Source organism: Microcaecilia unicolor, chromosome 8 (genome assembly GCF_901765095.1).
Source record: "Microcaecilia unicolor chromosome 8, aMicUni1.1, whole genome shotgun sequence".
Lineage (NCBI taxonomy): Eukaryota > Metazoa > Chordata > Amphibia > Gymnophiona > Siphonopidae > Microcaecilia > Microcaecilia unicolor.
The window spans coordinates 177,116,679-177,132,155 of NC_044038.1; the positions used below are offsets into that span (position 1 = coordinate 177,116,679).

A 15,477-nucleotide genomic window follows, 5' to 3' on the forward strand; every position below is an offset into this window, starting at 1 on the left:
CAGGGGACCTGCATACTGCTGTCATGGAGCTAGGGATGATATTTGAGGCTGGCATAGAGGCTGGAAAAAAAAGTGTTTAAAGTTCGGGTTTATTTTGGTGGGAGGGGGTTAGTGACCACTGGGGGAGTCAGGGGAGGTCATCCCCGATTCCCTCCATTGGTCATCTGGTCATTTAGGGCACTTTTTTGGGACCGTGAAAAAACAGGGTCCAGAAAAAGTGTCCTAAATTCTGGCTAAAAACGCCTTTATTTTTTCGATTATCAGCCGAGCGCGCCCATCTCTCCTCAGTCGATAACCACACCCCAGTCCCGCCTTTACCATGCCTCCAACACGCCCCCGTCAACTTTATGCGTTCCCGCGATGGAGTGCAGTTGAAAACGCCCAAAATCGGCTTTCGATTATACCGATTTGGGCACCCACAAGAGAAAGACATCCATCTCCCGATTTAGGTCGGAATTTGGGCGTTTTTCTCTTTCGAAAATAAGCTGGAAAGTGTTCTATAAGGTTTAAATGGCGTTCAAAAGCATCTCTAGTCATTACCATTTGTGGAGAGAAGAAAGTAGGCTGCATTCTGCTGTGGGATCCACCGTATTTTATTGATCTTCTCCTCAATCTCTAAGCTCTTCAGGTAATCGAATTCTGGTTCATGGCTCTGGAAGGTACTGTAAACATTGTATTCACCTCTGCGATGAGGCTGGTTTTTGCTCTGGAGGAGGAAGAATCAGAATAAAAAGATGCAATCAAGTGTTTCCTTAACTGATCTTTTTATAGTTTCACTGATCTGTTAAAAAGATATGGAAAATGTGAGCGACAATGCAATTTGGGTGCAATTATAGTTCCTATAGGACACAGGTAGCTTTACCACATATATTTTACATGTTGTGTCCCTTTAAAAATTAGCAGCTGCAAAATTTGTGTGTGTACTTTCAACCTGCTGTATGTGCACATAGTCAAGTATGGCTATAACAATGTGTGTATTAACTTTCTAGCTACGATGTTTTCTTTCCAAGACCTAAATCCTTGGTCTTCACTCCCAGTCCTTGATTGTTGTCAACATATCAAGTTCTCAGGAGGTGTGTAAGCCTACTATTTCTATTGTATGCAAATCTATCTCATGCATATTCATTAAGGATACCTTGAAAACCTGACCCACTAGTGGCCTCTAAGGACTGGGAGTGAAGACCGAGGACCTAAATACATCCATAGGAACGTCTCCATTTAATGCAACTAAAAGGAGGAGGGCTCAGGAATCCATATAGACACTCAGTGAGATTTTCAAAGAGGAATTTTTAGTCAGACCATTTTAGCTGGGCAAATAACCTTGAAATCATCATCAATGAGGAGGAGTGGCCTATTGCTTAGGGCACTGGGCTCAGAACTAGGGAGGCCAGGGTTCAAACCCCACTGCTGCTTCTTGTGATCTACTTTTCATTGCCTTGAGTACAGCCTTCTGATGCTGGGAAATAACTATTGAAACCAAATTTATAATTCACCTTAGGGTGGAAAGAAAAGGGATTAACTCCAAGTATTAAGCAGAAAAACATAATACACTCTACTCAGATTTCTCTTATGTCTTTCCAGTAATGAACATCTGCTATATACAAGAATTCCCATGTTGACAATAACAACCTAACTCAATGATGTCCTGACATTTTGATTCAGTCCGGGCGGGAGGGAGTGGGTGTGGAGGAACCCTACTGTCGGTGTGACTTCACTCGGCATTGGGCAGGGCCACTGGTTTGGGATGGGACAGACTTATGCTTGAAACTAACTGGATGTGATTTGACTTGAACTGTATATACCAATCCCGTTGGATAAACATTCAGTTGTTACCTGGATTCTTTAGTTGGATCAGTAACGTTCACCTGCTGTGACAGACTGATTTACTTTTGAGAGCTGGTTCCTAAGAGAACAGGGTGGGATACTCTTTGATGTACTAGAACTTTCTCAAGCCCAGCCTGCTCCCAATAAATAGACTTAGTTTTGTAAGCCCAAGCTCGGACTCTGTTGCCGAGAGCTTAGTCAGAACCTTGAATTAACAGTTTGCTGGGGCTAGTGTTACATGCAGTTTCTTTGAAATTTGCACAGAAAGCCTACAATAAGTTTGCAAGACCTGATGTGACACACTACGCCATGATGGCATGGGATTAGGCTAGCAGTAATGGTAGATCTCTTCCAAGATGCAATGCACTAGTCAAGAGCTTTTTTTTTGTCCTTAGCTGGATGTCTGCATACTAAGTGCCTGCCAAATTACAAGAATATGTAACAAATCATCACGGACAATGGAAAAACACAAGCCATGAACCTCTGTTAGACTCAGCAGAGAGCTGTGATAGGGAAAGCATAAGTTCAGGGCCTGAGAATTGTAGCCAAAAATAATATATGGATTGTCTAGTATATACTTGTCCAACCTGTGGCCCATGAGCCAGAATTTGGCATGCCAACTTCATTTTCCCGGCCTGCAGAAGCTCCATGAAGTCTTCTGAGGGGAGTCCTGCTTCCCCGCTGCGACTGGTCTGCGAGATTGAGCTATGCAGCACCAGACCAATCTCAACTTCCGGCACAGCATGGCTCAACCTTGTGGTTAGACAGGTCATGGCAAGGAAGCAGAGATCCCATCAGAGGAATTGCTGAATGTTACAAAATATAAAACATAAAATATGTCCCCTGATCGAAAAAGGTTGGGCAAGCCTGGTCTAGAACCACACCTATGTTATTTATGCTGAAAAACTGCCTTAAAATAAATTCCATACATCCATTATTGCAATAACTATAAATGTTGCTGTGAATTAAAAAAAAAAAATCACCATCTGTCTCAGCTCGAAAGTGATGGCTCCTTGAAATGAATGAGCATGCTCATGTCTGCAGCTACATTTCAGCAGACATCGCTATATTATCTTAATAAGGGATGAATGGAATAATCCATGGGCACCGTTTTCAAAACAGAAAAAGCAAATGCTCACACAGCTGACTGAGCATTTTGAGGACCTTAATCATTTGCACTTGGAAAGGTAATATTCAAAGCAATTTACACAGGTATATAGCAATTTCCTTGTGTGAACTGCCCTTCTGAAAATTGCCCGGTCTCAGACCTCCTAAAGTATGTGCAGTGTTTCACAGTCCCCTGCAATCTATATAGGCCACTGAAAGTTGGGCACTGGAATTTGTTCGCGATTATGAGATCTGTGCACAATTCAATTAATGGGCAATAACAACCACCAATGAGGCCCTTAATTGGTATTAAGCCCTTAATTGGAGTTGAATGTGGATCTCCTCTGAACACTATTTCATAACATGGTACCTAACTTTTCCCGTGTGCAACCCAAAAAGGGGGTGTGGCCATGAGAAAGCCTAGGCAAGTCATGGGCATTCCCAAAAGTTAGGTGCTAAGTTATAAAATAATGCCTATCCACGCAGATAGAACCAGGCATAAGCCCGGAGCTCAAAGTTAGGCATGACCTATACAGGTATTCTATACAGGTAGGGCACACTTTATAGAGTAGGGCAGCCAGTCCCAGCCCAGTCCTTGGGGAACACTTAGTCCCATTGAATTTCCAGGATATCCACAATAAATATTCATGAGTTAGATTTGCATGCAATTAAAGCAGTGCATGCAAATCTATCTCATGCATATTCATTGTGGATATCCTGTAAACCTGAAGGGACTAGGTGTGCCCCGAGGATAGGGTTGGGAATAGCTGGAATAGGGGCATCACGCAGACCTTCCCGAAGCATAACTTTCGGCGAAGCGTATATGTAGAAGGATGAAGTCCCTACAGGAACAACCACATAATAAAACAGTGAGGAAAACTGAAGATGAATCGATCAAAAAAAAAAACAAAACCAAAACATAAAGTTTTTAATATCCAAATCATCAAACAGCATTTGAACACAAATAAGATGACTTTTTGCCTGCATCAGGAGTCACACAATTCTAAAGCTGTGGTTCTAACAAGGTCTTGCAACAGAAAATAACCAAATGACACGTTTACTCACTGAGGGGGTCTGTTACTAAGCTGCGGTAGCGTTTTTAGCTCACGACAAAAATCAGCTGGCAGTAAACAATGAGACGCCTTTAGGGATATAATGAGCATCTCGGCATTTATGCCAGCTAATTTCTACCGTGAGCTAAAAATGCTACCGTGGCTTAGTAAAAGACCCCCTGAATCTCAGCGGATCAGGGAAACTGCATGCCACAATACCTGTGGCAAGTTTCCAAAGGGAATGTAAATGCAACATCTGCCTGTGACAAGTACCCACAAACCTAGCACAAAAGTTGACAGTTTGTAAACAGTGCAACTTTATTAGCAACGTCCAGCTGCACATGTATGCCCTCCAGCTGTTGCCACATGCCCTGCAGGTCCTGCGGTGTGCCTGCCTGAGAAGGCCAAAGAAACCAGTCTAATAAGGCAGAGTTTACTGGGTGACAATCACCTGATTCAATCTCTGAGTACCTAAGGAAAACAGTCTTGATGAATCAAGGTCCTACCCTGTATTTGCTGCTCGATCAAAATCTACTCTACATCTTTGAGAGACTGCAGAACCCAGGAGAATTTTACAGCAAGGGGTGTGCTATTTTCTAAGCTATGCAGGTTTTTTTTTGAGGGGGTACTTGGGGGTACTAAGTACTGGCACCTTTTCCATTGTCTGCTAAAATTGACCCATGGACCCAAAGTTTTAATGAAAGAGCTCTGCCTTGTCATAGATTCTGTGACTGGTTGCAGAGGGCCTGGCTATTGTGGGGTGGGCCCCTCAGTGATCACCTCACCCTTGAAGGGAGGCCTAGAAAAAAAGCATTGAAGCTATGTAACTCCTAAGGACTATACCTTGGTTTCTTGATTTTGTAAACCACTTAGAACTTATGGCTTTAATAATAATATTCTTACCTGGCGCTTATCCATAATGCACTGATCTGAATAAGTGTGGTTTACCACAAGAAGTTCTAGAGGACTGTGGTAACTGAATGATGCATTTTATAAAGATGGCAGCCAGAGGGGGTGGCAAAACGGATTAAAATGCACCTGGAGTTTATTCATTCCATACCAGAGATTTTAGCTTTACAATGAATGTTTTGCAAATCAGGTTTTCCTTAGTAAAGTAACTTCAGTAAAGGAAGAGTAAAATTTGAAGAATATAAAGTGGAAAGCAAACCAAAATAATAAACCCATATTGAGGGGCATAATTGAACGGGGCGCCCAAGTTTTCAAGAAGGCGTCCTCGCAGGACGGCCCCCGCGAAGGGGCGGGGAAACCCGTATTATCGAAACAAGATGGGCGTCCATCTTTCCTTTCGATAATACGAGCATGGACACCCAAATCTCAACATTTAGGTTGACCTTAGAGATGGTGGGAGGGGGTTGGTGACCACTGGCGGAGTAAGGGGAGGTCATCTGGTCAGTTCGGGCACCTTTTCACGGCTTGGTCGTAAGAAAAAATGGACCAAGTAAAGTCGGCCAAGTGCTCGTCAGGGACGCCCTTCTTTTTTCCATTATCGGCCAAGGACGCCCATCTCTTAATCAAGCCCCAGTCCCACCTTCGCTATGGTGCCGACACGCCTCCATGAACTTTGGTCGTTCCCGCGACAGGAAGCAGTTGAGGATGCCCAAAATTGGCTTTCAATTATGCCTATTTGGGCGATCCTGAGAGAAGGAAGCCCATCTCCCGATTTGTGTCGGAAGATGGGCGCCCTTCTCTTTTGAAAATAAGCTTGATTATGATCCATTATTTAGACAAATATTCTAATTACAAGTATCTATTTGTTGGAATTAGTCATTGCAGCAAACTTGACAGAAGAATTAATGGCATTTAATAGAAATTTTCTTCATTTCATGTCAAAGAAGTTATTATTTCTGAATCACACCAGTAAACAATTTCAGAATTAAAATTTTCATGTAGCATTGCACCTCATTTATTCACCAAGGGCCCTGTTTACTAAGGTGCACTAGCATTTTTAGCGTGTGCTAACCGTGTAGATGCCCAAAGGAATTATGGGCATCTACACAGTTAGCGCGTGCTAAAAACGCTAGCACGCCTCTAGCAGGGCTTAGTAAACAGGTCCCCAAGTAACAGGCCTCAAATGCAAATCTCTGTCAATGTTTGATCTTGCCCAGACTTTACTCTTCCTTGGTTCTAAAGAAACAGACAAGCTCAGAATACAGAATTTGACACCACAGCTGAAAATCAGAACTATGGCTCTCTGGCTTAATATTCCAGTTTTGATTTAATCATTTGAGATCCAGGATGTACCATTATGTTTACAAGACAGACAGCTTATGCCAGGAATGGGCAACCTGCAGCCCTCCTTTGAATTTCATGCAGCTCAAGAGACCATGGAAAATAGACACAGAAGGCATCATCAACCAGAGTTTTGGTTATTTTAAATACTATATTTTGTAAATATTTTCAAAACAGCCACTCTAGCAGTTGGGGTGGTCTTTTACTAAAGCCTAGCTCATTATCTACAGAATAAAATAGGCCCTGCTGCAGATAACTCGAGCTAAGCTTTAGTAAAAGATCCCCTTAGTTTCCATTGTTTTTAGTTAAGCTTTTACTATGTATCATGGAAGGTCTAAGGAGCTCTGTGAATTTCCGATTACATTATGCACAGGGTATAGTACTGACATTCATGTGGCCCTGTGTGCATAAAGGTTGTGAACCTCTGGCTTAAGCTAATGAGAACAGAAAGAGCTCAACACAAGGCTGGAAATAGATCCTTTTGATACAAATGGGCCTTCTGCATTTTTCAGCTTATTCGTTGCAGGGAATGTGTGAGGCGTACACAGCAGTAAGCAGATTCTTGTGAAGAAATGACATACAAAGCAATTGCAATCAGCAGTACTTACCTCCTGCTCGCGCTGAAATATTACCACCCGACCCCCTTTGTCGCCTGTCGCTAGTAATTCTCCCGTGGGGTTGAATTCTACTGTAGAAATAATGTCAGCTGAGAAGGAAAAAATAAAGAGAAACAAAAGCAAGGTTAGAAAACCAAAAAATCTACCCTCTTCGGAGATCTGGGAGAAACGTTTACAATAAAATATGCAGTAGGTAAGAAAAAAGTGTTGCCAACATATCAGCTTTCTCTGGTAGAACCTACGTAAATATCTTAGACCAGATATTCAAAATCACATTCAAGGGCTCAGCACTTAACTGGGCAGTGTCACTGTATTCTTTGATCTCTACTGCATTACCCAGACCACAGGTGGGCAACCACAGTCCTTGAGGGCCACAACCCAGTTGGGTTTTCAAGATTTCCACAATGAATTGATTTGCACATAATGTTTCCTTTGTATGCAGATAGATCTCATGCATATTCATTGTGGAAATCCTGAAAATCCAACAGGGTTGTGGCTCTTGAGGACCGTGGTTACCCACCCCTCGTCCAGACAGTGCAGGGGAGATCCTCAATTTATGCAGGCACTGGCAATATTCAGAGTTAAGCAAAATGTACACTGAGGTAATGAGATGTAAAAGATATGCATATTAGATCTCTATTTTTAAGCACAGCAGAAAAGTGTATGTGTTAAAACAAACAAAATGCATTGCAAACTCATTAACACAAGAAATTTAACTAGATCTCGGGGAGTTAAGATCTTCTGATAACGAACAATCTGACAGAGGTCCACTCATGTGCTTACATTACCATGTGTGGCAGTGCATATCTCATTAACACTGGCAATTAATGTGCGTATTAATAGGGTTTAGTATATTAGCCCCTTAGAGACTATCCATTCAAATATAGCAGAGCACTGATAGTACACAGTAGATGGGAGGCAAAAACCATGGAACCGCGTACTATCGGTGAATGTATAAACCAATCTGCCTTTAGGGTTGTCTTAGTCACCAAAGAAGCCCTCACAGATGCAGGATTTTTAGCTGTCTTCCACCTACCTCCGGAGTTTTCTTGCAAAAGTTGCCATAAAGCACTCATTAGGCATCAAGGACTAACACATTGTACCATGTATAAACCCAGCGTCATCGGGAGGCATGTTTCCGTCATGCATAATCCGGACCCACGCAATAACGGTGCGTGTACAAGTGGAGCCTATCATAATTAAACTAAATGGAATATATCACTTCTCCAGGCTGAAAACCTTTTGGACTATTACAACAGATTCACGGTGATACAGCACATCAAGATTTATCCTCCCAAAAGGGAGCAAGATATATTACCCTTCTGGGCTCAGTTCAATTCTACTGGACAGAGGGGAGGGATGAGCAAATGATTAGCTCAATTAGGAATATTTTTAGCAACATGCTAAGAGGTTAATTGCATTGCAGTTATTCTCCTGCTGAGTGCTCAGGGTTTTTGCTGGCTACGATAGCTATCGATCAGAGTGGATGGAAGATGACGCAAAACTCATCCAAGAGTGGCAAATAAGCTACAGAAGTGAGCTGGCCATACTTGTCACCTGCTAACAAAACTAGTAGCCACATCATTTCTTCTGGCTATCTAGACTCTAGCCCCCGATTTCTAGAAAGTTGCACATCTAATTCTATGACCAGCGTGCAAATTTGTGGCAGTGCAACTTATAGAATAAATTCAGTAGCACAGGTAGCTTAATTTAATGATGAGTCGATAAGTCATGGACTTATTAGGAGTGGCTTAATGGTTAGTGCGGACCTGGGGAAACGGGTTCATTTCCCGCTGCTGTCTAATGGTCAGCAGTGGGTTGAGATCCTGGGGGATCAGGTTCAATTCCCTCTGCAGCTCCGGGTGACCCTGGGCAAGTCACTTAGCCCTCCATTGCCCCAGGTACAATATAATACCAGATTGTGAGTGCATTAGGGAAGAACCAGTGCCTGAAAAAGAAAATTGTAAACCACTTAGGTCTAGGGGGTATATAAATACTGAAAATAAATAAATTAAAACTGGTGCTAATGAGTATCAATAGGTTATAATAGACCTTAATTTATGCTAATTGGTACCAATTAGTAGTTAAGCACATCACTGCCCTCAGTCGCTATTCTATAAGTTGCATGTTCTTTTCCAATATATGCGTTTCTCCAGCACCCTCTGGACAGCTATATGTAAGTGCGCAATACTATATTATGGACGCTAATAGTATCGTGCATCTTACACATATAAATGTTTAGAATAATGGAATTTATGCACACTCATGCTCACATGTGAAAACGCCACAATTCCTCCTGAGCGCTGTTCTGTAAATAGCTGCATAAATTACATAGCATGGGGGAGGGGGTGCACACGGGGCAGGATTCAAACATGTGCATAATTTACATGGGCATCATCAACATTTCAGTACTAGCATATATACCTGGTTCCTTTATAGAATGACTCCTACCAGCCACCCCCAGGGCACCTAACTATGGGTGTCCTGTTCTAACATTGCTCTATTTGTGGCTCTGGTGATAAGCTCAAACAAAGGTGTGACCTTCCAGTTTCAATCATCCAGATTTAAGCATGATGAATTGGTAAGTGATATCCTGGGGGGGGGGGGGGGGGGGGCACCCACTTCCCTGTTTCCACATCAAATACATGGAATCAGTCCCTTGGCGCTGGTGCCACAGAAGTTCCGAGGACCCAGAGGAAAGCTTTCTTACCTCTGCACCTCACCTCTGTGCACACTACAACTGACAAGACTGTATCACTCTATACCACTTGCACTGTATTCTCTTACTCACACAAAGACCAATGTCCAAATACCAGCTGATTAATAAAAAAAAAAAAATCAAATAGGCTTCTTGGGTAATAAGCAAAGCAAATACCGTTCATTGTTCACAGCATAGATTAAGGGTAAGATGAAACTATAACTGGCATCAACTGCAGAGTGTTTGTCTATCTTTCTGTTGTGGAACTGTCATTACCATCTTCTTGTCTCCATAGCAACTGCATCCAACTATTGGAGATTTTTTCTTTTTTTCTCCATCCTTTATCTTGCTGTCCCTCGTCCTCTTTTTCTCCCATTCTCTTACACGGCTCCCTGAGGCCAAAGGATACTTCAAGCAGGAATAACACTCCAACTTCCAGTCTTGGTTAATCACCCACACTCCTACAATATAAGATTCCTCAGCCCCTCTCCCAGGCTTATCTGCCATTTCCCCATAGAGCAGGCACAGGAAGCCCAAATAAATGATGCACAGCTGTCAAAGACAGTTTCTAGGGAGCCATGTACTCACCAGAATTCAGAGGCACTAAGGGGTCCTTTTACTAAGCCGCATAAGCGTCTAAGCGTGCCCGTGTGCCAAAATGGAGTTACCGCCCAACTACCGCATGGGTCTTGCGGTAATTTAATTATTGGTGTGCGTCTGATACGTGCGTCTGAAAAATATTTTGGCATTTGCCACACATAGGTCATTACTGCCTGGTTACCATGCGAGTTTTTACCGCTAGGTCAATGGCTGGCGGTAAGGTCTCAGACCCAAAATAGACGCGCGGCAATTTTCATTTTGTCGCATGTCCATATTCAGCAAAAATTTTAAAAAAGGCCTTTTTTACAGGCGCGCTAAAAAATGGATCGGCATGCGCTTAAAACCCATGCCTACACTACCGCAAGCCATTTTTCAGCGCGCCTTTGTAAAAGGACCCCTAACTTCTATAAATAGTGCTTAAAGGTGCCCTTTTACTAAGCTATGGTAAAATACAGCCTGCGCTAGTTTGGACGCGTGAAATTGGCATACACTGGGCCATTTCCTATCGTAGCTTGGAAAAAGGCCTTTTTTTAATGGGGCAGTAAATGGGTGTGCGCTAATATGAGAAGTAGAACGTGGCTGTTTACTACCTGAGTCTTTAACGCCAACTATCTACTTGGTGGAAAGGACTCATGTGCTACTCGTGCGGTAATCAGGCAGTGCATGCCAATGTGGCTGCGCTGCTGATTACCGCCGGGAATGCTCCCTGCAGTAGAAAATAGAAAATTCTTTTGTACCATGGGAAACAGTGTACGCTAGCTTCGGAATTACAACCGGGCGCCTGCGCTACCCTGGCAGTAGTGTCGATTTGGCGAATGCTACACGTACATTAGCCCTACTGTGGCTTAGTAAAAGGGCCCAAAAGTTAGGTTTACCAACAACTTGGAAGGGGTAGCAAACTGTAAACAATACCTATAAAAATAGTTGCTAAAAGTGTGATTGAGAAAGACTGTATGAGGCTGTAAACAAAAGAGTTATACTCATAAATAACTTGTTTGTGGCTCTGGTGATATTAAGCTCAAACAGATTTAAGCATGATGAATGGGTAAATGATATCCTTGGGAGGGGGGGCGGGGAGGGGGCAGGGCTCAAAGAGCAACAATCGACCATGCAAGACGGAGACAATTTCAACTCAAATTAGAGTTCCAGATTATTTTCATTGGCCCATTTACTTATAACTCCAGAAAAAAGAGAGCAGTGGAGAAAACGTTGCTGCCCAAAAAACTGGAGAAAATTGTGAGAAACCATTGGTGAAGCTGGTTTCCAGGGGATGCGAAACAAGTGGCACTTGTCGGGCTGCTGAAGATGGAGTTTGGTGTTCAGCTGGAGGGATTGAGTCATCGCGTCTAAACTGTTCTCTTTGAAGATTTGATGGATGACGCATTTTGGCGATTGGAAGACTTTCCCTTCTTCATAAGTTAAAAGTGACTGTGGAATTTGAATTTGGTTGAATATGTGATCACCAATGGTTTTTGGCTTCTGAAACTATTTAGGTTTTATTTTAGCTCTTGTGACTGATTCAGGCTGCATGAGTTTGGCTGTTTTTCTCCAGTTTGGGGGGGAACAACTTTTTCTCTACTGCTCTCTTTATTCTGGAGTTAAGTAAATGGGCCAATGATAATAATCTGGGACTCTAATTTGAGTTGAAGTTGGCTCAGTTTTGTGTGGTCAATTGTTGCTCTTTGAGCTTCGAGGTCTTAATTGTTTGAGTATAACTTTTTTTGCTTAAAGTTAGGTGCCATTTATAGAATAGTACTTAATGCCTGGAACTGCGACTACATCTAGGTGTGACCATTTACACCAATGAAACTTGGCATAAGTCCCCACGCCGAAATTAGGTGTGCATCCTCTTTTTTTCTATAACAATGTGCATAAATTAAGAAGTGCCCCTAAATTTCCTTCAAAAATACTTTCTAGTTTGAACCAGATCCTCCAAACCCCCACTCCTGTTTCTCTACCAGGGTTAATTAACAAACCAGCCATAGTGACAATGAAGTCACTCTGAGACTTGACTTTCAATCTCCATTCCTCTTTACAAACTTTAATAACACAGCATTCGGTAGAGATTAAGGTTTTATCAGAAGCAGTGCTATTCCAAGAGCAAGTAAACATATGACAGATTTCTGAGATGGAACAAATGGGAAAAAATGTACACAAACTTGAAAATCTGAGTCAAATTTCAATTAAAGAAAGAAGTTTTACTTTAAGAAGATTAGAATACCTAGAGAATCAATCCAGGAGACTTAATTTGAGATTTACTAACTTCCCTAGGTCTCCATTGATAACACCTTTGGAGATGGTTAAAAAATACTTAATTGAGGTATTGGGGATGTCGAGGGATTTATTACCTCTCATTGTGCAGGTACAATATATTCAGAGTAATAAAGATCTTGTTGGAAGTTCCCAAGCACAAATAAGAGAGGATATGAACCTAACATCCTTTATTGAATCGTCACTGGATGTAATTACTCAAAGAACTACAGCATTGGTGTCTTTTGCTCTAGAAATGGATTGTAACACTGTTCTGAGACTTTTCTGCAGACATTTAGATTCACTGTTTTTAGGATCACAGATAAGAATCTATCCAGATCTCGCTAGAGATACGCAGAAGAGATACAAAGCTTTTTTAGCAATGTGTCAAAGGATATTGGCCCTAGGGGCAAATTTTGTGCTTAAGTTTCCATGTATTTGTTGGATATTGTATCAGTCAAAAAATTTTCAATTCTTTGAACCTAAACAGTTAGAAAATTTCCTGGTATCTAAGGAAGAGATGAATGTAAATGTGATAGTCAAGTAACAGAATGTACACTGTAAGATAGGAGGAAGACTTTAGGTCATCAGCATTCCCAGTTTTTGATTTAATATGAATTAGAATAATTTTTCTTATTCTTGGATCTCTATTACTCCTCTTTTCTTTTTAAGGTCGAAAGAAATAAGAATAATTTCAACTTATGTTAATAGAAGTAATGGTAGAAGGGATAGTGCTGGGCAGACTTATACGGTCTGTGCCAGAGCCGGTGGTTGGGAGGCGGGACTAGTGGTTGGGAGGCAGGGATAGTGCTGGGCAGACTTATACGGTCTGTGCCCTGAAGAACACAGGTACAAATCAAAGTAGGGTATACACAAAATTAGCACATATGAGTTATCTTATTGGGCAGACTGGATGGACCGTGCAGGTCTTTTTCTGCTGTCATCTACTATGTTACTATGTTTGTAGATTATTACAAATTGCAATATTAATTTGTTTTTGCTGTATAATAATTGATAAATAATAAATAATTATGATGTAAGAAGTGCCCCTAATCGCCCATAACCCTCCCATGGCTGCTCCCCCCTTTTGGACCCATGTGTATTTTTCACGTGTGAATCTCAGTGCCTAAATTTACATATGTAATTTCTAATTGAAGCCAATTAGCACCAATAAATGATTGCTAGGGCCCAATTATCAGCACGAATTGGCTCATTATTCAATTAAATTGTGTGCGCAAATGGGGCACATGGCTAAATTTGCACATGCAATTGGTAGTGACTCTTGGGCTAGTGTCTACGTGGCCAGACCAAATGATTCGACTACTAGTTTTGTTAGCAGGTGACAAGTATGACCAGCTCATTTCTGCAGCTTATCTGCCAGCCAGTATAAGAGATTTGCTTCACCTTACATCCACTCTGATCGATTGCTATCATAGCCAACATAAACCCTGAGCACTCAGCAGAAAGTTAACTGCAATGCAGTTAACCTCTTAGCATGTTACTAAAAACATTCTCAATCAAGCTAATCACTTTCTCATCCCTTGCCTTCTTTCCAGTAGGATAAACAGTGCCACAAGAATAGGAGAAAAGTCTTATTGAACTGGTCCCAGAATATACAGTATCTTGCTCCCTTTGGGGAGGATAAATCTAGATTTGCTACATCATTAGAGTGCATCTTTATCTCTTGTAATAATCCAAAATGTTTTTTTCCCTGGAAAGTTGACATATTCCATTTAGTTTACCTATGATAGGATACCTATTTACATGGATTATTTCTAAGGGGCTAATGTACTAAATCCCACTAATATGCATGATAGTGACCAATATTAATTCTTGGTGATTTTAACATTCACGTTGACAACCCATCCAATGCCTACGCTTCTATTAATAAAGTATATGTTACCACAGGTGGTAATGTAAGCACATGAAAGGATCTTCATCAGTTTGTAGCTACAAAGACCTTCCACCTCTGGTACTCCCTGCAATTCAGTCCACCAGAAGGCATATCCCTTGCCCGAAACTTCCACTCGTGGCAAACCACAGTTGGTAGAGGTAGCTCCACTTTCTTTCTTGGGCCAGAAAGCAAGATGAGACATAAATGTTCCCTTTTCCCTTTACTCCAAGTCCAGTTCTGGTGCTTAAGAGTTCATCCTCCATATGGCCTGAAGATCCTTCCCTTGAGCAAGCAGTCCACTTCTGGGAGGCAGAAAAGAGGAAAAAGCCCCTTTCTCTCCGAAACCTCTCTTTTTATTTGTTCCAAGGTCTCATTAATAATGTCTCCTTACAACCCAACCAGTGGGGACACACATCTTACTTACCCTTCCTACTCCATACATATAACAGTGATTCACCTAATTATTGGGGATGGGCAGCCAGAAAATTTTCATGTTGTGCTATATGATAGCAGTCACTCTAACACCACTAATGACCCTGATTTTCTTCATACGTTTGGTTTGAAGAACATAGGATTAATGCAATGGAGAACTTTTAATGGCCCCATGGTGTCCAATAAGGGACGGGAACATTTTATTGCAATCCACCCTTTAGTTTCATTTATTCCTGCATCTAAAATTAAAAGCATGCAATTGATATGAAATAGCCAAAAATATTTAGCTTGCCTTGGGGCTCAATAGAAATTTTGAATGACTGTAATTGTTTTCTGTCTGTGAAAATTCCCTCCAGCTAGAAGAGCAATTCAAAGGCATTCTTATAAAATTGTGCCATGGTAAAGACTTTAGCTGGGCCAATCTCTTTGTCTGTCTTTAATGGTTATGTGCTGATTTCTTTAGAAAATAAAATTCCAGCTTGTTCTGGAATAGATTTCCGAGTATTTTCCTCTATCTGCCACTGGCTTTTATGCTTCTCTAGCCACCATATTATTTTTTCTTTTTAATTTTTGCTTGGAAGGCTGCACAACTGTTACCCCTACAGAGCCATCATGGTCTCTGAATAAAGAGGATTTCTCTTACGGCTGTAATTTTTCCACCCAGCAGTTTTTTTCATGCTTCTTTGAGCTCTGGCTCAATCAGAATTGGAACAGGGCTTTTTTTTTAAAGCCTAAGAAGAAAGGATAAATGTG

At 41.6% G+C, this 15,477-nt stretch overlaps 1 protein-coding gene across 2 annotated transcripts in view; it reads right to left on the reverse strand.

Moving 5' to 3' along the window:
* The window catches only part of PPP2R2B (protein phosphatase 2 regulatory subunit Bbeta), a 239,102-nt gene that overhangs the window by 65,036 nt on the left and 158,589 nt on the right, over positions 1-15,477 (reverse strand). For both annotated transcript variants that reach the window (XM_030212897.1, XM_030212896.1), the window contains exons 2-3: positions 6,842-6,939; positions 541-706 (exon numbers count right to left, since the gene is read on the reverse strand). In XM_030212897.1, the coding sequence (XP_030068757.1) occupies positions 541-706; positions 6,842-6,939 (264 nt within the window). The remainder of the gene's footprint in view (positions 1-540; positions 707-6,841; positions 6,940-15,477) is intronic.